Raw genomic sequence first — 26,088 nt, 5'->3', positions numbered from 1 at the left:
GGTGGTTAAAACGGGCTAATAAAGAAGCTTACCTGTCCTTGGGGTTAGAACCTCCGGAGGGAATATTGCCTCTCTCTACACGGGCAGTGGCGGCTTCGTGGGCAGAGAGGACCAGGGCATCACCAGAGCAGGGATGCAAAGCTGCCACGTGGTGCAGTTTTTCAACCTTCATAAGGCACTACAGGTTGAATCTACTGTCAGCCTCAGACCAGTCCTTCGGCAGGAAGGTTTTACAAGCAGTGGTCCCACCCTGAAGTAAGTTCTCAGTTATTTCCAAGGTGCTGTCCTGAAAGGCGAGGGAGAAAACCTTAGACTTACCAGTGACTGTATTTCAACAAGCCTTTCAGGACAGCAGCCCACTTCCCTCCCTAGGTTATTCTGTATAGTTTATAATCGTTGGGCTCGGTAATTGTTTATATCTTCCAGCATGTTTGAGGAATTCTCAGGAACAATTTATGGCATGGTGGAAGCAGCTGTTTTTAAAGGGGTGTTGTCACGCAGTGTTTCCTGTTAAGTGGTGGAGCTACGCTCTCTCCAAGGTGCTGTCCTGAAAGGCTCGTAGAAATGCTGTCACCGGTAAGTCTAAGGTTTTTTTTTTCTCTGCCAGGAATGTCTAATATTAATACATCACTACTGTGTGCAAGTGCCCTAATAAAGTTTAACTCCAGGAAAATATAAAAGATCAGATAACGTAAGTATTAATCCATTCTTAATTTATTTTTTTTAAAGCCACTATTGTAAGTACCTGAATCTAATATACCAGGTACCAGGCTCTTGTAATACCTGTGCAGCCGAGCTCAAATGGGATGGGGGGGGGGTAGCACCACAAGAAACCACTCAGTCGTGCTACAGTGCATAGGGCATGCTGAAATAATCAGAGAGCAGAGAGACATGATTTTGTCAGTCTGCTATATTTCCTTTTCTCTGCCCAGTCACAGGCCGGGGGAAAGGACAAGACCTTGTAAGTGTTACTGAACTGCAGCAGGGGAAATCAGATCTCCTGCCCTGCTAGAAAGATCTGTGTGGTTTGGCAGAGCTGTGACTGGACTTATTCATCTGTGTATTTTTTTTTTCTGTTTTCCTGGAGTTTGGCTTTAAAGGAGGAAGTTCTGCATGGCAGCCAGGAAACTAGTATTTTCAGATGTGGAGCTGAGCAAAGGCAACCTCCTGGTTTCTCTCGTGACATCCTTCTGTTAACCACTTGACCTCTGGGCACTTAAACCCCCTTAAAACCAGACCAATTTTCAGCTTTCAGTGCTCTCACATTTTGAATGACAATTACTCAGTCATGCAACACTGTACCTATATGAAATTTTTGTCCTTTTTTTCACACAAATAGAGCTTTCTTTTGGTGGTATTTAATCACCGCTGGGTTCTTTATTTTTTGCGCTATAAAAGAAAAAAGACCGAAAATTCTGTAAAAAAAAAAAAATGCATTTTTCTTCGTTTCTGTTATAAAATTTTGCACATTAGTAATTTTTCTTCATATATTTTGGCCAAAATTCATACCGCTACCTATCTTTGGTAAAAAATAACCCAAATCGGTGTATATTATTTGGTCTTTGTGAAAGTTAGAGTCCAAAAGCTATCGTGCAAATATCTGAAAATTGATCACACCTGAAGTACTGACGGCCTATGTAATTTCTTGAGACCCTAACATGCCAGAAAAGTACAAAAGTAAAAGTACCCCCCCAAATGCCCCCTTTTTGGAAAAAAGACATTCCAAGGTATTTAGAAAGATGCATGATGAGTTTTTTGAAGTTGTCATTTTTTTCCCACAATCCTTTGCAAAATCAAGATTTTTTTTTTTATTTTTTTTTTTCACAAAATTGTCATATTAGCAGGTTATTTCTCACACACAGCATATGCATACCACAAATTACACCCCAGAACACATTCTGCTATTACTCCCGAGTATGGCGATACCACATGTGTAAGACTTTTACACAGCGTGGCCACATACAGAGGCCCAACATGCACGGAGCACCCAGGCCAATTCTGACATTTCTCTCCTGCATGTAAAAATCATCATTTATTTGCTAGAAAATTACATAGAACCCCAAAACATTATATATGTTTTTTTTTTTTTTTTTTTTTTAGCAAAGACCCTAGAGAATACAATGGCGGTCGTTGCAACTTTTTATCTCGCACGGTATTTGCACAGCAATTTTTCGAATGCGTTTCTTTAGGAAGTTTTTTGCTTTAAAAAAAAAAACAAAAAAAAGTAAAGTTAGCCCAGTGTTTTTGCATAATGTGAAAGATGAAGTTATGCCGAGTAAATAGATACCTAACATGTCACCCTTCAAAATTGCACACGCTCGTGGAATGGTGCCAAACTTCGCTACTTAAAAATCCCCATAGGCGACGCTTTAAAATTTTTTACTGGTTACATGTTTTGAGGTACAGAGGAGGTCTATGGCCAAAATTATTGCTCTCGATCTACCGATCGCAGCGATACCTCACATGTGTGGTTTGAACACCATTTTCATGTGTGGGCGGCATTGGCTTCTGCATGCGAGCACACGGGGGGAAAAAAAAAATGTTTGTTTTTTTTTATTGTTCATTTTACTTTATTTTAATTTGACGCTTTTTTTTCCAAAGAATACATTTTTTGATCACTTTTTTACTCCTATTACAAGGAATGTAAACATACCTTGTAATAGGAATATGGCATGACAGGTCCTCTTTACAGTGAGATATGGGGTCAATAAGACCCCACATCTCACCTCTAGGCTGGGAAGCCTGGAATTAAAAAAAAAAATAAAAAATAAAAAAACGATCCCGGCTTCGATCATAGTGGTGAGTCGGTAGAAGCACCTGAGGGCGGCGGGAGGGGGGGGACATCCCCTCTCGCCTCCTGTAAGAATGATCAAGCAGTGGAACAGCCGCTATGATCATTCTTATGGTGTAGGGAATCGCCAGCTGAAAAAGCTGATATCTGAATGATGCCTGTAGCTGCACCCATCATTCAGATATCCCCGCACAAAGTCAAGGACGTCATATGACGGCCGGCGGGCGGGAAGTGGTTAAAACGGATTTTTAAAATTTTTTTTTTTTAAACACAAAGTTGTCCATTTATACAATATTTCGAACACATAGCATGTACATACTAAAAATTACCCCCCAAAATAGATTCTCCTACTCCTCCTGAGTACGGTGTTACCACATGTGTGAGACTTCCACAGCCTGGCCACAGAGGCCGAGTACAGCTGAGTATGGCTGAGCATGGCAGAGTATAGCTGGGTATTGCCGAGTATGGCTGGGTATGGTATGGTTGGGTATGGCAGAGTATGGTTGGGTATGGCAGGGTAATGCAGAGTATTGCAGAGTATGGAGGGATGGCTGAGCATGGATGGATGGATCCATGGATGTGACAGCAATTGTCACAGAGCAACGCTGTGGGCACTACACATCCAGCCCACAGCGCTGTTGCCATCCAATCCCTCCCCCTCTGTACCGATCGGTACACAGAGTGGAGGGAGGAACCGGCGTCATGACATGACGCCGGTTTGTTTACATGTGATCGCTCCATCATTTGACGGAGCGATCACATGATAAACGGCCCCGATGAGCGTGATCTGTGATGCGCCGGGTCCAGTGGATGTTCTCTGGTGCGCGCGAGAGCAGGATTCTGGGAGGACGTCACTGTACGCCCTCCCAGAGTTATCCAACCGCCCTGCAGCCGTCATTTGGCTATGGGCCGGTTGGTAACTGGTTAAGGAGAAACCCTTAAAGGGTTTGTTAACCCATATAACTCAAACTCTGCCAGACTCTCCTATTACAGCCTGGCAGAGCACACTGTACCTTTCTTATAGAAAAACAAGTGTTGTAAATACCGCTTTTGAGCTGTCTTCAGGCCAGTCACATGACTCCCGGTCGCTGTACAGCTCCGATGGAAGCATACTGCAGGAGGGATCATGATCTCCCTCTGACGGCAGCCGGGGAGATCACATGGTCGCTCAGTCTCTCCTGCAGTACCCATGGAAACTGGCCGAATCTCACATGACCGGCCTGAAGAGGGCGCTAAAACTGTATTTACAGCACGCGTTTTTCTAAAAGAAAGGTACAGTGTTCTCTGCCAGGATATGAAGGAGTATCTGGCAGTGAGCAGAAAAGATTTGTAATATTACTAGAAGGGGCAGAGACTGAGACCCAGACACAAGCTGACATGCAGGAAGGAAGGGGGTGAGAGGGGAGACGGGACAGCAGCGCATGACGGAGGCCCGCAATTAGACCACTGTGATCAGGGCGGAGCTGCTCTGATTTTCGTGTTCTGTTTAGAGAAGGGGATACAGGAAGTGCCAGATTCAGGGTGTTTGTTCACCCAAAAAAAAAAAAACGCTTTAATGTTCCTCCCGAACTTCAATAGCATGAAGCCTGAGTTTATTAATATTTATGGAGCCACAATTCACAGCGACCCCCTTAGGTGAACCAATTTATTATTATTTTATTTTTTTCTGTTTCTTTTTGCTCGAATGCTTTTCTTGCAGTACCTTTGCACTTATGAAAGCTTTAAAATTCACTTCTATTTATTTTGGTGTTTTATTCAGAAAGTCAAAGAGCTTACCGGTTTGTTCAAGGCAAAGACTGGGGCTTTAAGAAATTTATTCGGCGAGATTTTTTACTTGATGAAGCTAATGGTCTCTTACCGGATGATAAACTTACCTTGTTCTGTGAGGTAGGTGGAATTCTTTCTTTCCTCAATGTTTTCACTGCTTGCAATTGTAATGTAATGTGAAATGGTTCCATGGCTAATGAAATTCAGTAGATCTTGAGGCTGCATTCACACCTGAGCGTTTTCAGCTCGTCTGAAAAATGCCCAACAAGCAAAATCCCATTCATTTCAATGGCACCGGTTCACATCTGAGCATTTTGTCACCTGAAGCAAAACACCTGAAGCTCAAAAAAGTACATGAGCTTCTTGGGGGCGAATTACAGGTGTTTTTTTGTGCTTTTTACATTGGTGACCTTTTGACATGTACAAGATCATGCCAAAAAAGCGTAAAAATCGAGGCAATAAACGTGGTAAAAACGTGCGACTTTAATACGCTCAGGTGTGAATGCAGCCCAAAGTAAAACTGTGGCCAGGCTATGGACATAACATGGTTCTTAACATGGAGTACATAAAGTTTAACCAAACCCTCACTGGCTGTGCACTCTGCTCTCTCCCTCTCTCGTCTTGTGTACCTGCTGTGTGTTTAAAGAGGTTGTGAACCCTAAAAAAAAAAGAAAAAAAAAAAACTGCAAGACAAAGGCATAATTAGCTAGTATGCATTGCATACTAGCTGATTTATGAAATACCTTAGAACGAACATGAGACGGCTGACATTTTTCCCGGAGTTTCTTCCGGGTTCATGGGCTCCGGCGCTGCAATTGGACGCGATGACGTCACTTGCGTGCGGGTGCCACCGATCACGGCACAGGGTCCCGAAGAAACGGCATGATCGACCGCTCCTTCAGTGCGCATGTGCTGATGGCGGCGTGTAAATATTAAATATTTCCTAAACGGTGCAATGTTAGGGGATATTTACAGTACCTACAGGTAAGCCTTATTATAGGCTTATCTGTAGGTACAATTAAACAGGAAGACTTTGCTTCCTCTTTAAAGGCCAACAGTTGACTTTCACTAAAAATGTTTGATAGCCCCCACCCCACATATACATAATATATTGCTCATTTAATGTGGGGGTACAATAAAGACAAATACCTTAAAAACCTTGATCCTGGGTCAGCAGATTTGTTTCTTCGTCCAGCCATCAATGTGGGTGTGCCCTCAGCATTGTCACAAACGTACTTGGTGGTGGTGCAGACACATGATCAGTGAAGAGAAGCAGATACGGGAGACCAGTTGTACGGCAGAAAGGAAGCATGTGGAACTGTAGAATGAGGCACTCTGTGCACTCTGAGAGCCACCCTAAGCTATAAATGTAAAGCGGGGCATCCATCAATTTATTACTGGTCAGAATTCCACTTTATGCTTAGTGACTGGAAGTCTGTCAAGTCACTGATTAGAGGGGGGAGTAAGAGGACCTGACGTGATAGAACTGAAAGAATTCTCTGCTATAAATAGAAGATTCAATTACTCCTCTGTAGCTGACATCTGGGACTTGTTGTAAAGTGGAACTTTTTTTTTAGGGTGTGATTTCCCCCTTCTCCACCAGAGCTTCATCTCTGCGTTTTTTTTTTTTTTTTTTTCCAAGGTGTGATTCCTCTTCTCCACCAGAGCTTCCTTTGTGTGGATGTGACGTGAGAACCGGAAGTCCCACCTCTGCGCATTTCGTCATACAGGAAGACACCTGGTGTATGACAATGCGTAGAGGTGGAGCTTACAGTTCTGACATCACATCCACACAAAAGAAACTCTGGTGGAGAAGGGGAATCGAACCTTGAAAAATCTGCACAGAGGAAGCTCTGGTGGGGAAGGGCGATCACCCCCTGAAAATGAAAGTTCTACTTTACAAGTCCCAGATGACCTCTAGTTGGAGCTAATGAGGAGTAAGTATTTTGTATGTTTTATAGCAAAGTATACAGGATGTAGAGGAGCAGCGGTGGTCACTGAAAATACATTTGGTTACCTGGTTTCTTCTGGTGCCAGACTAACACAATATATTGTAAGTGCAATTCTTTTTGTCTTGTGGGTTATTTTTAATAAAGAGGTATGTGATGATATTTCTGGTCTGTGTCCTCTGCATCATTTGAGCATACAGTGCGTCCAGAAAGTATTCACAGTGCTTCACTTTTTCCACATTTGTTACAGCCTTGTTCCAAGGCTGGATGGCTTAAATTTAATTAATTTTCCTCAAAATTCTACAAACAATATCTCATAATGACAATGTGAAAGAAGTTTTATTTTAAACCTTTCAAATTTTTCAAAAATAAATGAAAAAAAAGATCCCATGTACACAAGTATTCACAGCCTTTGCCATGACACGCAAAATTTAAGCTCAGGTGCATCCTGTTTCCACTGATCATCCTTAAGATGTTTCCTCAACTTGATTGGAGTCCACCTGTGGTAAATTAAGTTGATAGGACATGGTTTGGAAAGGCAAACACCTGTCTATATAAGGTCCCACATTTAACAGTGCATGTCAGAGCACAAACCATGCCATGAAATCCAAGGAATTGTCTGTAGACCTCGGAGACAGGATTGTATCAAGGCACAGATCTGGGGAAGGATACAGAAACAGTTCTGCAGCATTGAAGATCCCAATGAGTACAGTGGCCTCCATCATCCGTAAATGTAAGAAGTTTGGAACCACCAGGACTCTTCCTAGAGAGGGCTGCCCAGCCAAACAGCCCAATTGGGGGAGAAGGGCCTTAGTCAGGGAGGTGACCAAGAACCGATGGTCACTCTGACAGAGCTGCAGCGTTTCTCTGTGCAGAGGGAAGAACCTTCCAGAAGAACAACCTTCTCTGAAGCACTCCACCAATCAGGCCTGTATGGTAGAGAGGCCAGATGGAAGCCACTCCTCAGTAAAAGGCACCTGAAGGACTCTGACGATGAGAAACACAATTCTCTGGTCTGATGAAACAAAGATTGAAATCTTTGGCCTGAATGGCAAGCATCATGTCTGGAGGAAACAAGGCACCGCTCATCACCTGGCCAATAACATCACTACAGTGAAACGTGGTGGTGATGGCATCATGCTGTGGGGATGTTTTTCAGTGACCGGAACTGGGAGACTAGCCAGGATTGAGGGAAAGATGATGAATGCAGCAATGTAGATCCTTGATGAAAACATGCTCCAGAGCTCTCTGGGCTTCAGACTAGGGCGAAGGGTTATCTTCCAACAGGACAACGACCCTAAGCACACAACCAAGATAACAAAGAAGTGGCTACGGGACAACTCTGTGAATGTACTTTAGTAGCCCAGCCAGGGTGGAGACTTGAACCCGATTGAACATCTCTGGAGAAGAAAATGGCTGTGCACCAACGCTCCCCATCCAACTTGATGGAGCTTGAGAGGTCCTGCAAAGAAGAATGGGAGAAACTGCCCAAAAATAGGTGTGCCAAGCTTGTAGCTTTATACTCAAAAAGACTTGAGGCTATAATTGGTGCCAAAGGTGCTTCAAAAAATATTGAGCAAAGGCTGTAAATACTTATGTACATGGGCTTGCTTATTAAAAAAAAAAAAAAATTTCAAACAAATTCACGTTGTCATTATGGGGTATTGTTTGTCGAATTTTGAGGAAAATAATGAACATAATCCATTTTGGAATAAGTCTGTAACATAACAAAATGTGGAAAAAGAAGTGCTGTGAATACTTTCCAGATGCACTGTATGAGGTGACCAACAGGGAATGCTTGTTTCCATATTTTTACCATCTCGGAAGGTTGAATAGGGGGAGGAGGAGAGCTGAAGATTCCATTCTGCTTTGAGCGTGCTTAGACCTGCTTATTAAGAGGTCAATCAATTTTTGATGAGCACTTTGAAGGGGTTCTCATGGAGGACATGTGTGATCTTCTAGAAGATTTGGACACGTGATATATTTTGTGCACCGGACATTATTAAAATGTTCATTTTTTTTCATTCAAATTGGAATGGACTTTTAGAATGAAACCTTTTTAATTTTATTATTGTATGTGTATAAAAACTTTTTTTTTTTTTTTTTTTTTTAAGTGTGGTGATAGTACTTTAGTGCTGTTCATGTTGTAGGTAGTGGCGAAGTTTCCTCTTATCCCTTCATGAGTGTGCATCTGTAAACGTATACATACATACATACATACATACATACATACATACATACAGTATTTGATCCCCTGCTGATTTTGTACGTTTGCCCACTGACAAAGAAATGATCAGTCTATAACTTTAATGGTAGGTTTATTTTAACAGTGAGAGACAGAATAACAAAAATATCCAGAAAAACACATTTCAAAAGTTATAAATTGATTTGCATTTTAATGAGTGAAATAAGTGTTTGACCCCTTCACAAAACACGACTTGGTACTTTGTGGCAAAACCCTTGTTGGCAATCAGAGGTCAGACATTTCTTGCAGTTGGCCACCAGGTTTGCACACATCTCGGGAGGGATTTTGTCCCACTCCTCTTTGAAGATCCTCTCCAAGTCATTAAGGTATCTAGGCTGACTTTTGGTAACTTGAAACCTTCAGCTCCTCCCATATATTTTCTATAGGATGAAGACTGGCTAGACCACTCCAAGACCTTTAATGTGCTTCTTCTTGAGCCACTCTTTTGTTGCCTTGGTCGTGTGTTTTGGGTAATTTTTTTTTTTTTAATTATCCTTACACTTGATTGGGTATTCTTTGCAAAGTGAAGGTTTACCTTATTTACTAGGCTCTGGAGCAACTGCATTTGCAGAGTGCATGGTCGATTTGCCTTTAGTAAATGAACCCCACAGTCTCTCATTGGGAATCATACACAGCTAAGGCTGTCAATCGCAGATTGTGTGCTGGAGCGCATGCCTCCCCCCCATTCATCCCTTCTTGATCCCTTGGAGTCAGCACAACCTGTTAGAAGTGACTCCTGCAGATAGCAGAGGAACAAGACAGCAGACAGAAATCACACTCTGTGCTTTAGATTGAGGCATTGAAGTACACACTGTGGAAGGATATGCTTTGTTTTTCACATCAGAGGTTTATAATAATTTAATAATTTGGGCCTATATACTGAATATATATACTGAAGTTTCCCTATAAAGCTAAATGATAGCTTTGGCTTTATAGGGAATACAGTATACGGTGATTGTAATTTCTTGGTTGTATGCTGTGCTGTGTTCAGTACAAGCTCAGCAATACTCCGCCATGGATGTGACTTGCAGAATGTTTTGTAACCCCATCATAAGCGGAGGGGCAGATTCAGAAGTTGAATCCCCCCCCCCGCCATCTTCCCATCTTCCAGCTCAGCTTGATTAGTAGCTTGCGTGGCTTGTGAACGTGTTAATGGTTAATACACTTCCTTGTGGTCTGCGTCTCCTCCTGAAAATGTGTAAAATTGGCAAGATTGCAACTTAATTATATGATATTATTGTGTGCAAGGGAATAATTGATATACAGCCCCTGAGACCACATGGTGCAAATATAGCACATCCGATTTCCATTTAGACAAGTGAAATGAGCTGTACAATGAATTTGTTATGAATACAATTAAGGGGCTGACAAAGAGGATGTAGCGTCTGTCTGTCTCGGAATGAGCACAATCTGAGCTGACGGCCGCTCTCTCCCCTTAATGGCCTAACCGTTTGGTAATTTTGGTAATCTTTAGGATGTTATTAGCAGATGCAGAGGGAGCTGGGCATTTGTGGATTTTACGCAGTCCATTGTTGCATGTATCAAAATAGGAAGACAAACGTGACATGTATTTTAAAAGGTACAATATTTATATTGCCTGAAATATTGGTAATGTTACCTGCTTACAGTGCCTTTGAAATTTTCCAAATTTTTGTCATGTTAGAAACCAAAAATGTATTTCATTCGGATTTATGTGATAGACCAACACAAAGTGGCACATATTTGTGAAGTGGAAGGAAAATGATAAATGGTGTTCCATTTTTTTATACAAATATCTGAAAAGTGTGGCGTGCATTTGTATTCAGCCCCCTTTACTCTGATAGCCCCAACTAAAATCTGGTGGAACCAATTGCCTTCAGAACTCACTTAATTAGTCCACCTGTGTATAATTTAATCTCAGTATACATACAGCTGTTCTGTGAAGCCCTGAGAGGTTTGTTAGGGTCGGTTCACACTGGGGCGACTTGGGATCCGACTTGTACGCCCTCAAGTCGCCCCAAGTCGCCCCAAGTCGCTTTGTATTTAGATTAACATGGTAGGCAATGGGAGCGTCTTAATTGACACTACTGAAGTCGCTCCGACTTCAGAAAAGGTTCCTGTACTACTTCTATCCGACTTGTAGGCGACTTGTACCCATTCAACTCAATGTAAGTCGCCTGCAAGTCGGATCTCTCTGTAAAGTCAAGCGACTTTGCAGAGAAAACCCCTCCCTCCCCCCCTCCCTCCCAGAGAGGTGATTGGCCACAGGCAAAGTCGCCTGTCATGGAGGCGACTTCAAGTCGCCTCGTAATTTGCCGAAGTCGCGCTGAAGTCGCGCTAAAGTCGCGCTGAAGCCGCGTTGAAGTCGCGGTACAAAGTCGCGCTAAAGTCGTGTTGCCCATGTGTGAACCGACCCTTAGAGAACATTAGTGAACAAACCGCATCATGAAGGTCAAGACCCAGACAGGCCAGGGATAAAGTTGTGGAGATGTTTAAAGCAGGTTTAGGTTATTAAAAAATATCCCAAACTTTGAAAATCTCACAGAGCACTGTTAAATCCATCATCCGAAAATGGAAAGAGTATGGCACAACTGCAAACCAGGGTGGATATAAATGAAGAATTTTTTTTTTTATATCACAAAAATCTTTTTTTTTTTTTTTATCAAATTTATTTTAAGAAAATGCTTTTGGAGTAAACATCTATTTAATAATGATATATTTAATAATTTTATTCAGCATGAATTGAAGCTTAGTTATGTAGCATGAGGCTGTATATTCTGCAATATTTGCATTTTTGGTAAACTCATTCAATGAATGCAAGCTGAGATAACATGCACTGCATTACTGCATTAACCCAATTTCACAGTAACCATGAGATAAAACAGAGTTCAGGAATATTCCTTTATCCCATTGTTTTGCAAATCTATGTACACTACAAATTGTATGATTGAATCCATTCTGATATCGCTGTTTTACTAACCTGACAGCTTATTATTCTAAATGGGAAGCCTTCATTTTGTTTGCAAATATTAAAGATTCTAACTACCAGCAAGAATAAGTCTTTACTTTTAAAGAGCACCTGTCATTTCAGATCCATCATGGCAGCGCCTGTTAGCGGGAATCCACTCACCTGCTGCCGTCACATCCCTCACCTTGGTGTCACTGCCGCATCACCAGCCGTCCCATTAAAGTGAATGGGACTGTTGGTGAGTCAACAGCGGGTCAGAGGAGGAGCAGCTGCGGGACAAGGATGACAGTGGCTTTTTAAAAATTATGATTTAAATCAAGCCTTTTTACTAGTAATTTAAATCAAATCTACCCTGCTGCAAACCTACCAAGACATGGCTGTCCACCTAAACTGACAGGCTGGGCAAGGAGAGCATTAATCAGAGAAGAGCCAAGAGGCCCATGGTAACTCTGGAGGAGCTGCAGAGATCCACAGCTCAGGTGGGAGAATCTGTCCACAGGACAACTATTAGTCGTGCACTCCACAAATCTGACCTTTATGGAAGAGTGGCAAGAAGAAAGCCATTGTTGAAAGACAGATGCACCGAAATTTCGGCTGCCAAAACATATTGGCCGAAAATGGTGTTGTTGGCGAAAAGGGTGCCAATCATGGCGCTGAAGATGCATGTGATTATGAACGCAAATTCACATCGATTTTAGTGTGAATTCGCTGTGATTTTACCGCTAATTTCTTATCGTTCATCACGGGACACAGAGCCATAGTAGTTACTATGTGGTTATAGGCCACCTTCAGGTGATGGACACTGGCACACCCAAGACAAGAAGTCCACTCCCTATATAACCCCTCCCATCACTGGGAGTACCTCCGTTTTTTCGCCAGTGTCTAAGGCACTTCAAGCCTAAGGTGCTTCACTGGAGCAATCCTTGCTGGGGCTAGCTATGCAGCTGGATCCATTCAAAGTGTCTTTTAGGCCGAATTGAATGGTACCCGGGCCTCGTGTCCGAAGAAATGAGGTTTTGCCTGTAAACTCTTCTCTTTTTAGAGAGCTGGATCCCGAGATCCAGTACTTTTGGTATTAAGGCCATAAAGTTTTACTGGCGGGATGCTATTACAGGTCCAGGATTGTGGGTTCCCCGTCTCCTGAAGGTTTGTTAACGGAACCCACTGTGAAGGGTGAAGATTGGGTCTGTTGGTTTTTACCACAGAAAACCCTGCGGCGAGAAAGGTATGTGGTGTTTTCTAAGAAATTTTTTAATTTTCTTATGAAATGTCTCCTTTGGTTGGTAAATATTGTCATGCCTAAGTGTCACCACTGTGGGCTGTATGGAGCACATACCTTCTCATTCTTCTTCAAGAGATCATGCTGTGTCTGGAACAGCAGGCTTCTTTTTTTTTTTCTCCAGCTAGCAGCAGACCTCCGGTAAGTCTGGGGGGGTTTTCCTCTTCCCCAGACACCCCCACCTGGGCTGTACTCTCCCCCTCCTCATGAGGAAGAGCAATAGGAGAGAACAAAAAAAAAAGATCAGCATGCCGCCCTACTCAGCGGCTTCCAGGTTCCCTCCTTGCCATTTTTCCCCTTACAGAATGATCCTGTAGGATCAGAGGCCCGCGTCGCGTGGGAAAACTTTTTTAAAAAAGGGGGGGTGGGGCTTAGCGCAGCGTTGGCGTCCTCCAACGTCCAGTGCGGGAATGTGCTTTTTTAAAAAGCTCCATTGCTGCTGCTGCAAGCTGATGGAGGGACACAAGAGCAAACAGGGGCATGAAAGAGGTTTGGGGACACAGGCATTCCTTTTGACACATTTACTATTGCATCAGGCTGAGCATTAATAGCTGCGGCAGGGCTGGACTGGACTTCTCAAGCAGTGGATGCGTTCCTTCTGGTAGTACCTCTGCTTTGTGCATTGGGCTATGGTCGGGGGGGGGGGGTAAAAAAACCTCAAAAAAGGGCTATAAAAAAGACTTCTACAGCCACAAGGAAGCCTAGAACCATCTCAAAAAGGATCCAAAAAAATCACGAGTACCGCCCTGTCAAAAAAAAACGTGAAAAAGCAGCCAACATGACAATGTAAATAAAATGGCCAAAAAAAGGAGGGGGGGTGCAGCGCTATAAACAAATAAATACCAAAAATGTAATTGTCGACAATGATATCACAATAAAAGAAGTATAATAATATGTGAACAGTGACATAAATATACAGTAAACAAAGTGACATATGACCAGTATAAAGATCAATAGAAATAAATGTCCATATTTGATGAAAAGGGACCACATATAATGGTGAATCCCTGTGGTGAGTAATCCAAAACAAGCATGTGACGATCATTAAAATCTTGAGCGGACATCAAAGTGAATGGTGAATAACCATGAAAAGACCACCACCAAAAGTACTATTCTCTTACCAGAAAGATTGGACTTGTACAGGTGTACACCTGACAAGCCAATCAAGCTTGGAAGGTAACCAATGAGGCACCAATTCAATGTATGGAATACAGCGTCTGGATGGAAGTTCCGTGGAATTCAGCAGAGTAGACACAGCTTACATGCAGATGCAAATCAGCCAAACCATAGATAAAGGAAAGCGATAGGGCACATAGCGTAATACTGTATAAGATATTTATTCCAGAAAAAATCATAGGTATTACACTTACATTTGCCAATAGGAATACAGGCGCTTGAAAAAGAGACAATAACTGTGGACCAGCAAGAAATCCCAAGGGGATTCCAAGGGGAAGCATCACGGGACACACAGGCCCCTCCCTTTTTGGTGTACATGTGTATTGCTTTGCTACAAAACTGAGGTACTCCCAGTAGTGGGAGGGGTTATATAGGGAGTGGACTTCTTGTCTTAGGGTGTGCCAGTGCCCAGCACCTGAAGGTGGCCTATAAACCACATAGTAACAACTATGGCTCTGTGTCCCGTGATGTACTTCAAAGAAAAGGATTTTTTTTTTTTTTACAGGTAAGCTGTTTTAAAATCCTATTTTACTGTGCTTATGGTTGGTTTTTCATAGGTAATGTGACTCAAAAACTGCATCAAAACGTAACACGGGTGCATTAATGGTGCGTTCTTACTGCGTTTTCAATGCATTTCAACAGGGAGGTGCATTTTTGGTGTTTTTTTTTTTTTTTTCCTGACCAAAAATGCAGCACACAGGCTTTTTAACACCACAGCGGAAGTGCAACGGACCAGTGTGTAAAGCCTCGCTTAGATTTTTGGACATCTGAGCGTCTTATTTTTTTTTTTTTTTTTTTTTTTTTGTGGCATGTTAGTCACATGTCAAAAGCGAAGGGGTTACTTACAATACGAATATTTTTGTACGACAGAATACAATGTCAGAAGTGATGTGCTGAATAGTTTTGTATGTGTTCTTTCGTTTCCGAGCATGCGTAGTCTTGCTCTTAAGATTTTTTTCATACGAAAACTGTACTAATGAAACGAAAATCGTTGAGTTCACATCGGACAATTTTATAGTCTGCACATCCAGCTTTTGTCAGACGAGAAATCAAATCGGCTGTCAAAAGCACCGTACTAACAATCCGAAAATCGGCAGGCAGCTCGTCATACGAATTTTTCCATCTGATTTTCGTATTGTGTGTACGGGCCTTAAGACATTCATTTTTCTTATACTTTTCTAGTGCTAAAAGGTGCCAATAATGGCAGACAATAAATTCATATTCATTTTAAATTGATATTAAAAAGTCAAAGATAATCCAATTTGTAAATAAAAGTATAAATAGTTTTTTAAAAAATATCATTTTCGGCCAAGTGCATCCTACATTTTCAGTTTCGGCACCATTTACATTCAGTGCACCTCTAAAAGAAAGTCATAAGAAGTCCGTTTGCAGTTTGCGAGAAGCCATGTGGAGGACACAGCAAACATGTGGAAGAAGGTGCTCTGATCAGATGAGACCAAAATTGAACTTTTTGGCCTAAAAGCAAAATGCTGTGTGTGGCGGAAAACTAACACTGCACATCAACCTAAACACACCATCCCCACCGTGAAACATGGTGGTGGTGGCAGCAGCATGTTGTAGGGGACAGGGAAGCTGGTCAGAGTTGATGGGAAGATGGATGGCGCCAAATACAGGACAATCTTATAAGAAAACCTGTTAGAGTCTGCAAAAGACTTGAGACTGGGGCGGAGGTTCACCTTCCAGCAGGACAACGACCCTAAACATACAGCCAGAGCTACAATGGAATGCTTTAGATCAAAGCCCATTCATGTATTAGAATGGCCCAGTCAAAGTCCAGACCAAAATCCAATTGAGAATCTGTGGCAAGACTTGAAAATTGCTGTTCAGACGCTCTTCATCCAATCTGACAGTGCCTGAGCTATTTTACAAAGAAGAATGGGCAAAAATGTCACTCTCCTAGAGACATCCCCAAAATAACTTTCAGGTTCTATGAAGTATTGACTCCAGGGGGCTGAATACAAATGCACGCCACACTTTTCACATATTTATTTGTAAAATGGTTTGAATCCAATTTATCATTTTCCTTCCACTTCACAATTATGTGCCACTTTGTGTTGGTCTATCAGCGTTTCTCAACTCCAGTCCTCAAGGTGCCCCAACAGGTCATGTTTTCAGGCTTTCCATTATTTTGCACGATTGATTTGATTAGTTTCAGTGCCTTAGTAATTATCACAACCGTTTCATATGAGGGAGATCCTGAAAACATGACCTGTTGGGGTGCCTTTAGGACTGCAGTTGAGAAACACTGGTCTATCACATAAAATCCCAATAAAATATATTTACGTTTTTGATTGTAACATGACAAAATGTGGAGAATTTCAAGGGGTTTGAATACTTTTTCAAGGCATTGTATATAGACTGAGGATATTCATGGCAAAGGGGAAGACGCTAGAAATGCTTCTCTGTGCATGTGTCTGATGGCTTTATGTAAAGTATAGGTGTATTGACAGCTATTGTCCGTTTTGACAATTTTGTCACCTTGACCCTGTGTCCACCTTCCAGTTCTTGGACAAATTACAACATAACAAAGCACAATCGATTTGCTAGTCGTGTGTATGGTGTTTTTTTTTTTCCATGGCAAAGCAGTGGGTCTATCTACAGCCTTCATTTTTGCTTTTCTACTACCATCCCCCTCCTTGTAAAAGTGTGTCTGGGTATGTTGTGCAACCAACCAGGATTGTACCATGCATGCACGAAATGGGAAGGATCATTTCACGCATGAGTGAGAACCCTGCTGAACAGCCTTTGTCCATAGCAGCTGACAGAAAAGATGGTGGTGTTTGGTGGAGCATCTGATGGCGGCATCTTTCAAACCAAGCGGAAAGATTTTCATTTAAAGCTCAACTTCTGGCAATTTAGAAAGTACCACTTGTAGCGCAGGCACAGCCCCACTGCAAGAGTTAATAGCTGGTTTTGTTTAAGGTAGAGGAAAAAACGTTTTAGCTGCCTGATCCTCCGCTCCCCTGGCAAATGGCACTCCCCACAATCCGGAGGTGGGCTGTGTCCCATTATTGGTGTCAGTGGGAGCAATAGTACCCAATCATTGGTAGTGGGAGGAATAGTGCCCCATCATTGATGTCAGTGGAAAGAGTTGGTTCCCCATCATTTGGTGTAGGAATAGTAAGTGCCCTATCGGTGATGGTGTCGGTGGGAGGAGTAGTGCCCCATCGGTGGTGGTTTCGGTGGGAAGAGTAGCGCCCCATCGGTGATGGTGTCGGTGGGAGGAGTAGTGCCCCATCGGTGGTGGTTTCGGTGGGAAGAGTAGCGCCCCATCGGTGATGGTGTCGGTGGGAAGAGTAGCGCCCCATCGGTGGTGGTGTCGGTGGGAAGAGTAGCGCCCCATCGGTGATGGTGTTGGTGGGAAGAGTAGCGCCCAATCGGTGATGGTGTTGGTGGGAAGAGTAGCGCCCCATCGGTGGTGGTGCGGTGGGAAGAGTAGTGCCCCGTCGGTGGTGGTTTCGGTGGGAAGAGTAGCGCCCCATCGGTGATGGTGTCGGTGGGAAGAGTAGCGCCCCATCGGTGATGGTTTCGGTGGGAAGAGTAGTGCCCCATCGGTGGTGGTTTCGGTGGGAAGAGTAGTGCCCCATCGGTGATGGTGTCGATGGGAAGAGTAGCGCCCCATCGGTGATGGTGTCGGTGGGAAGAGTAGCGCCCCATCGGTGATGGTGTCGGTGGGAAGAGTGGCGCCCCATCGGTGATGGTTTCGGTGGGAAGAGTAGTGCCCCATCGGTGGTGGTGTCGGTGGGAAGAGTAGCGCCCCATCGGTGGTGGTGTCGGTGGGAAGAGTAGTGCCCCATCGGTGGTGGTGTCGGTGGGAAGAGTAGCGCCCCATCGGTGGTGGTGTCGGTGGGAAGAGTAGCACCCCATCGGTGGTGGTGTCGGTGGGAAGAGTAGCGCCCCATCGGTGGTGGTGTCGGTGGGAAGAGTAGCGCCCCATCGGTGGTGGTGTCGGTGGGAAGAGTAGCGCCCCATCGATGGTGGTGTCGGTGGGAAATGTCCGGCAATGACAGGGGATTGCTGGCTTCAATACTTACAGAAATACTGACTTGTAACACATGTGAAGATTAGAAAAGTCAGAAGAAAGATCCCTTTGACCCTCATGTTATGCGTTTTTCTCTAGCAGAATTCAGATTGTATCCATTGTGAAAATATCATTGCCTTCTGATTTTTCTTTTATGCATCCAGATTGGTCCTCTATGGTTTGAGGCAAGCTGTAGATATGATTCTCCCCATCATTACCTTCAGAGGGATTTGTAAGGGCCGGTTTCTGTCTTCATATACACATCCCTCTGTAGATCAATCGCAGGACACTGAAAAAATGATTTGAAATAAGCAGAGGTAGTTTATGATCGCTGTGCATCGGTATTTTTGTTGTATGTGGTGCAGGTCGCTTGTGCTGATGTGTCCGGGCCTAGGAAAAATTGTAATACACAAAACCACATCTATTGTTTAATAGGAAAACTGGGCAAACTAGCATGCTTTGTTTATGGAAATCCTGTATTTGTGTGCTGAAAGCTTTACCCAGGCATCGGCCGGGCAGGCAGAGATTCCAGCACAGCCTTCAGGGCTCTTTCAGACAGGCGGCAATGCTTTTCAGAGGGCGATATATCAGCGGCTGGTAGGCATTTCAGTGGCGCTACCGAAACCAGTTGGTGTGTGTGTGTTTTTTTTTTTTTTTTTGCCAAACTGAGCTGCAACTGCGAGTCAAGATATTGGGTCACGGTTACGATGCGGCCCCATTGATCTCAATGAGTAAGTTTGACAGCTATGCAGCCTGTCAAACTCGTGTATAGCCCTTACGAGCTGTAATGTTGGTGGGCGTCAGGTGGGGGATATAAAAATGCAGCTCAGCCCCATATTTTTACTGCCTCCCTCGGCTACCAGCATGAAAGAGCCATTCAGGTGAAAAGCAGGAAAAGTTGATGTGTGTTTTGCCATTTTCCAGGCTGGTTATCCCAATAGTGACAACAATAAACGTTGTCTGTGAAATGTTGTCTTCTCTAACCGAAGTCCATGTGACAGAGTGACATTCAGCAGCACAAGTAGGAGACGGTGGTCACAACTATGTCATTTTATGACAGGAAGTGCCTGAATAAGGACCTTAATGGCAGGTTTTGCCAAGTTTTCTTCTAATAAATAACTGCATTTGTACATTTTTGAAAATGATTTTTGAAATGACAGTAACATTGCTGAAGCTCAAATTAAATTTGATTGGGTCTCCATCAACTTTAGAGTATTCTTAAACCTTCCTGGTAAAAGGAGACCTATAGCAGCATACCTCATCTCTTACATTGCTTAGTGCATTTTGATTGCAGCCCTTCATTTCTTTACCTTCAGCTTTCATAATTTCTCTCTTCCGCATTTCCAACTAGAGGGTTGTTACGCTATAATGAAGGGTGCCCTGGAACCCCAAAAATAGCTGCCCTTAGGCTTCGATTACACTAGTGTCAAGCAGGTATTTCAGCTGCGTTTTTTTGAAGCCTCACAAACACCTTTCAATGCGCTCTGTGTGGCTATGTGGTTGGCACTTCTGCCTAGCAGCACTAGGGCCATCCATTCGAATTCCAACCATGCCACTACCTGCCTGGAGTTTGCATGTTTTCCCTGTGCCTGCGTGGGTTTCTTCAGGGTATTCCAGTTTACGCCCACACTCCAAAGACATGCTGGTAGGTTGGACTCTACGTTGGCCCTAGTATATGTATGACTGTAAGTTCGGGACCTTAGTTTGTAAGCTCCTTGAGGGCAGGGACTGATGTAAATGTCCAATATATATGTAAAGCACTGCGCACATTGATGGTGCCATATACAATGGATATAAAAACTCTACATACCCCTGTTTTAAAATGTCAGGTTTCTGTGATGTAAAAAAAAAGACAAAAATAATTTTAGAACTTTTTCCACCTTTTTTTTTTTTTTTTTTTTTGAATGTCACCTATAAACTGTACAACTCAATTGAAAAGCAAACTGAAATCTTTTAGAGGAGGCGAAGTAAAAAATAAAAAAATAAAATAATGTTGCATAAGTGTGCACACCCTCTTATAACTGGGGATGTAGCTGTGTTCAGAATTAGACAATCAAATTCAAACTCGTGTAAAAAGGAGTCAGTACACACCTGTCATTATTTAAAGTGCCTCTGATTAACCCCAAATAAAGTTCAGCTGTTTTAGTAGGTCTTTCCTGAAATGTATTAAGTTGCATCCTAAAGCGAAAGCCATCGTCCGCAGAGAGCTTCCAAAGCATCAGAGGGATCTCATTGTTAAAAGGTATCCATCAGGAGAGGGGTACAAAAGAATTTCTAAGGCATTAGATATACCATGGAACACGGTGAATACAGTCCTCATCAAGTGGAGAAAATATGGCACAACAGTGACATTACCAAGAACTGGATGTCCCTGAAGAAAACTGGATCTGGGTGGCTGCCAAGAGGCCTACAGCAACATTAAAGGAGCTGCAGGAATATCTGACAAGTACTGGCTGTGTGGTACATGTGACAACAATCTTCCGTATTCTTCATATGTCTGGCAAGACGGAAGCCTTTTCTTACCAAGAAAAACATCCAAGCCTGGCTAAATTTTGCAGAAACACATCTGAAGTCTCCCAAAAGTATGTGGGACAATGTGTTATGGTCTGATGAAACCAAGGTTGGACTTATTGGCCTTAATTCCAAAAGATATGTTTGGTGCAAAAACAACACTGCACATCACCAAAAGAACACCAAAGCCACTGTGAAGCATGGCGGTGGCAGCATCATGCTTTGGGGCTGTTTTTCTTTAGCTGGAATTAGGGGCCTTAGTCAAGGTAGGGGGAATTATGAACAGTTCCAAATACCAGTCAATATTGGCACATAACCTTCAGGTTTCTGTTAGAAAGCCGAACATGAAGAGGAACTTCATCTTTCAGCATGACAACGACCCAAAGCATACATCCAAATCAACAAAGGAATGGCTTCACCAGAAGGAGATTAAAGTTTTGGAATGGCCTAGCCAGAGCCCAGACCTGAATCCCATTGAAAATCTGTGGGGTAATCTGATGAGGGCTGTGCACAGGAGATGCCCTTGCAATCCGAAATGGATTTGAAGTGTTTTTGCAAAGAAGAGTGGGCAAATATTGCCAAGTCAAGATTTGCCATGCTGATACTCATACCCAAAAAGACTGAGTGCTGTAATAAAATCCAAAAGGTGCTTCAGCAAAGTATTAGTTTTAGGCTGCTTTCACACTGGGACGGATGAGCGCTGACGGTAAAACGACGCTTGTTTTAGCGAAGCTATTCGGCCGCTAGCGGGTTGCTTTTAACCCCCACTAGCAGCCGAATAAAGGGTTAAGTGCGCCCGTGTAGCGCAGCTGCCGAATCGCTTTGCAGGTGCTTTGGCAGCGGTGCCCATTCATTTCAATGGGCAGGAGATGCTGCCTGCAGGACTTTTTTTTTTTACCGTCCTGCCAGCGCATCGCCCCAGTATGAAAACACTCTGGCTTTCACACTGGGACTGCAGGTGAGGTGTTTTTCAGATGCTATTTTTATCCCAAAAGTGCCTGAAAAACGCCTCCGTGTGAATGGGGTCTAAGGGTGTGCACATTTATGCAACCATATTTTAGTGTTTTTTTTTATTTTTACTTCCCTCCACCTAAAATATTTCAGTTTGTTCAACTGAGTTGTACAGTTTATAGGTCACATTAAGGCCCCATTCACACCTGAGCGATTTTCTGCTTGAAGCTAAAAAATGCTGGAAGAGAAAAAAAATCTATTCTCTATGGAGATTGTTCACCATCGCCACTCCAAATCGCCTGAAGCTTAAACAAGTTCTGGAGCTTTTTTTGTCGCTCATATTGGGCAGATTTGTGCGTTTTTTATTTCCATAGAAATGAATGGAAACACGCAATTCACGCGTTTATGTGCGCATTCGTGCAATTTTTTTTTTTTTTTTCCCTGCTCAAATGAAAAAAATGTTAATAAAATAGCAATAATAATTGAATAAATAAATGTAAACTAAATACACAACTAAAAATCATCATAAATCGGTATAATTAATATGTAATACATAAATGATTAACCCTTAACCTTAAAAAAAATATATATGAAATTATTATAAATAAACTCCAAAACCTGAACAAAGAAATTGTTTTTATATTAATAATAATTGTTTTGTGTTAGATTGTTTAGTTAAAATATTAATATTTTATTTAAGGGTTAGGGTAAGGGGTTAATTATTTACTATTCCTTAGTATTCATTTTATTTATTTGATTATTTTTATTTATGTTTATTATTATCATTATCAGTAATAGTAGTATTAAGAGCCTAACAAACCTTTTTTTTTTTTTTTTTAAATAACCCAATGTCAGGAAGCTAGTTTAGCTAATACAAATTCTCATACAGCGAATGCAAATTCTTCTGCAACTACTGCTCATTCCCATACAGCTAATGCTTGTGTGTAATGTAATGTATGTATGTGTACCAGCACACAGACGAGCTCTGGCTAATATCCAGTGTGCACTGACACGTAGGCACCTCCTGACCACTTTGTTGTCTTAGAGTCCTTTCACACTGGGGCGGGGGCGTTGTCGGCGGTAAAGCGCCGCTATTGTAAGCGGCGCTTTACCGTCGGTATGCGGCCGCTAGCAGGGGCGGTTTTACCCCCCTGCTAGCGGCCGAGAAAGGGTTAAAACCACCGCAAAGCGCCTCTGCAGAGGCGCTTTGCCGGCGGTATAGCAGCGCCGTCCTATTGATTTCAATGGACAGGAGCGGTGAAGGAGCGGTATACACTCCGCTTCTTCACTGCTCCAAAGATGCGGCTGGCAGGACTTTTTTTACCGTTCTGCCAGCGCATCGCTGCAGTGTGAAAGCAGCGGCACTTTCGGGTCGGTTTGCAGGCGCTATTATTAGCGCAATAGCGCCTGCAAACCGCCCCAGTGTGAAAGGTCCCTTACTGTGTATGACCCCGGCTCACCTTCACTACGTCTCTAACTGCGGCAGTCACCTGCCATAAAGCTACTGGCACCCGTGCTTCTTTCAGCCTTGTACCTCAGTCACCACATTCAGGGGTACTTGAACCATAGCCGCAAGGAAGTCTACTCAGCCTGCAACCAGGATATGTGACACTTTAACCCCAACGCCTAATCATAACCCCTTACCCTAACTAAATAAATTAATAATAATAATCATTAAAAAAAATGAAAGCTAAGGGAAAAGCTAAAAAAGCTGAAATACCTAGCAACAAATGATGCAACAGATGATAGTTTTCTCTATTGGCTAATGAAAAATTGCCAAAGCTCAAACGCTGCATAAATACGCGCATGTAGCGCATAAAAACGTGCCAAAATTGCACATAGAAATGCGCAAATAAACGCCAGAAAAACACTCAAAGGCGCTATGCTTAGGTGTGAATGCAGACTAAAGGTGGAAAAAGTTCTGAAATTATTTTTGTCATTTTTTTTTTAACATCAAAGAAACCTGACATTTTAACAGAGGTGTGTAGACTTTTTATATCCACTGTAAGTACTTTGTAATAAAAAATTAAAAAAATATGTGCATTGCAACTGGCTTTACTGCTTTCTAAATGCCTTGCCTCATATCAAAGTAAACATGTTGCAAACTAATCACAGATGCCTCCTAAACGCCCCTATGTCATTTACAAATAATTTGTGATGCAAGTGTTACTAGCCGAGATGATAGTAAAAGAATCCATACAATAGAAAAATACACCAGGAGGAGCCTGGAAAACTTTATTAAAAGTGATGTAGATGTGTCAAAACGCGTCAGTGTATCTTTACGCTATGGTTGGTCATGGTATGCAGAATTTCAAAGCACTTCTAAGTGACGCCTTCTGTTCATGCTCCCTTCCCGGGACTACATTCTAACCAGTGAGCTTGGCACAGACAACCCTGAGACCCGGACACTAATCCACCCCCTGCCCCTCCTCCCAGGCAATTGATTGTGTATGGTAGACTGCACTGTCTTGTCAGCTACTGTCAATGTAAATGGGTACAATCCTTTTTTTAAACTTTATTCCATAAGGAATCATCATCTTTCATAACCGTTGTAATAGATTTGTATTGGGCATTTTATCACTGTTGAGGATGGAATTGGATCTTGATTGTGCATGAGGACATGTTCCAATTATGTCATGTAAATTTTTATCTTGAAGGCAGGGCACTCCAAACTATATGTCCCGCCGTCCATATCTGGCTTACTATAAGATTTTATCCTGGGCATAGCTACGGTCATTGACGTATCCTCAGTGTGCACAGATTGAGGATTAAGGTCAGCAGAAGCTGCTTATGGCCTCGTCTTCACCATCCCCACAACCTACACCTAGACTTTAAGGGTGGAGAGCTCTGATGGGGACCCAGATGTAAAGGGGGACTATGATGGTGATGGGGACCCAGATGTAAGGGGGGAACTAGAATGAGTACCCTGACATAAGGGGGGACTATGATGGGGACCCTAATGTAAGACTATGATGGGGACCCTGCTGATGTATGGGGGGGAGACTGATGGGGACCCTGCTGATGTATGGGGGGGAGACTGATGGGGACCCTGCTGATGTATGGGGGGGGGGAGACTATAATGCAAAATGGAATCTAATGTGGACCCTGATTTAATGTTGGGGGGGGGTGTTGGGAGCCAAGACTGATGTGGTACAAAATACAAAGTGGCTCTCATACTGAGACCTTTGGAGACCTCTGCTCTAAGAAATGTATTTACCTTTCTTTCTTTTTTTTCCCCCCTTTTTTAGGTGAGTGTGGTTCAGGATTCTGTGAACATGTCAGGCCAGTTCTGTAACAACAACTTGAAGGTTCCAGAATGTCGTCTAGCGGAAGACTTGGGGTATCTCTGGGAGACGACCCGATTCACAGATTGCAGCCTCTTTGTAGGAGGTCAGGAATTTAAAGCTCATAAATCTATCCTAGCAGGTAATTGCTCCATAATCATTCCCATATCTCTTCTGCTTTCCCTGAAAACATTGCCGCCGTCCTGACTGCTCTCTCCTGCTTTGTTCCAGCTCGCTCCCCCGTATTCAGTGCAATGTTTGAACACGAGATGGAGGAAAATAAAAAGGTATTAATGTTTTACTGTTTCCAAGCAGGGTGATAAATCTGTCTTTTTATCTCTAGTTCTGTTTTGGTTTTGTTTCCTAATATTTCACTGGAAAACCTTTTACAGTCAGCATCCTGTGTTATTTACAGCTGTGCTTCCACTTTCATTGTTGTTGTACTTTCTCTATTGCTTCTCCTGTTACATAACACCAGACATGTTTTCATTGGTGCTGTGAAATATCTTCTGCTTTTTGGATCATTGCAGTGATATATTTATAGGCTTTTGGTATCTACCAAAGTCAGATTGTGTGAGTTTAAAAGGAGTTAACTCCACTTACAGTGAAAAATAGTAACGGCAATGTTATTATAATATTATTATTATTATACAGGATTTATATAGCGCCAACAGTTTACACAGCGCTTTACAATATAAAAGAGAGACAATACAGTTATAATACAATAAAATACAAGAGGATTAAGAGGGCCCTGCTCAGAAGAGCTTACAATCTAATGGGGTGGGGCAGGTGGTACAAAAGGTTGTAACAATGGCTTATTATATGGCTTATATGTACAATTTATGTTGGGGTATATGCACTTGATTTTTTTTTTTTTTTTTTTTAAGGGGGTGCATGGGTTGTGTGTATAAATTGGCAAGTGCTTCATTATCTTCCTAAGTTCAGGAGCAGCAGGAACCATGTGAAATGAAACTTGTCATTCAGCCCGCCCTTCTTAGAAGTTGGCAGATTCAGCAGTCCCCTACACCATGAGAGCATCGGGCAATATGGCAGAACGCATGTGACCAGCTCTGTGGCATTGGTCATGTGACCAGCTCTGTGACATTGGTCATGTGACCAGCTGCTAGCGGAAGTACATAGGTCCCT

General features: G+C 42.7%; 1 protein-coding gene across 1 annotated transcript in view; it reads left to right on the top strand.

The window, feature by feature from the left end:
* SPOPL (speckle type BTB/POZ protein like) overlaps positions 1 to 26,088 on the top strand; it is a 76,643-nt gene that overhangs the window by 27,959 nt on the left and 22,596 nt on the right. Inside the window, exons 4-6 of the mRNA XM_073634244.1 lie at positions 4,551 to 4,678; positions 24,907 to 25,084; positions 25,174 to 25,229. Of these exons, the coding sequence (XP_073490345.1) occupies positions 4,551 to 4,678; positions 24,907 to 25,084; positions 25,174 to 25,229 (362 nt within the window). The remainder of the gene's footprint in view (positions 1 to 4,550; positions 4,679 to 24,906; positions 25,085 to 25,173; positions 25,230 to 26,088) is intronic.

The sequence above is a fragment of the Aquarana catesbeiana genome, linkage group LG06, assembly GCF_042186555.1.
Source record: "Aquarana catesbeiana isolate 2022-GZ linkage group LG06, ASM4218655v1, whole genome shotgun sequence".
NCBI lineage: Eukaryota > Metazoa > Chordata > Amphibia > Anura > Ranidae > Aquarana > Aquarana catesbeiana.
The sequence above is the reverse complement of the archived record's forward strand: the minus strand, read 5'-3'. Positions and strand labels throughout refer to the sequence as shown.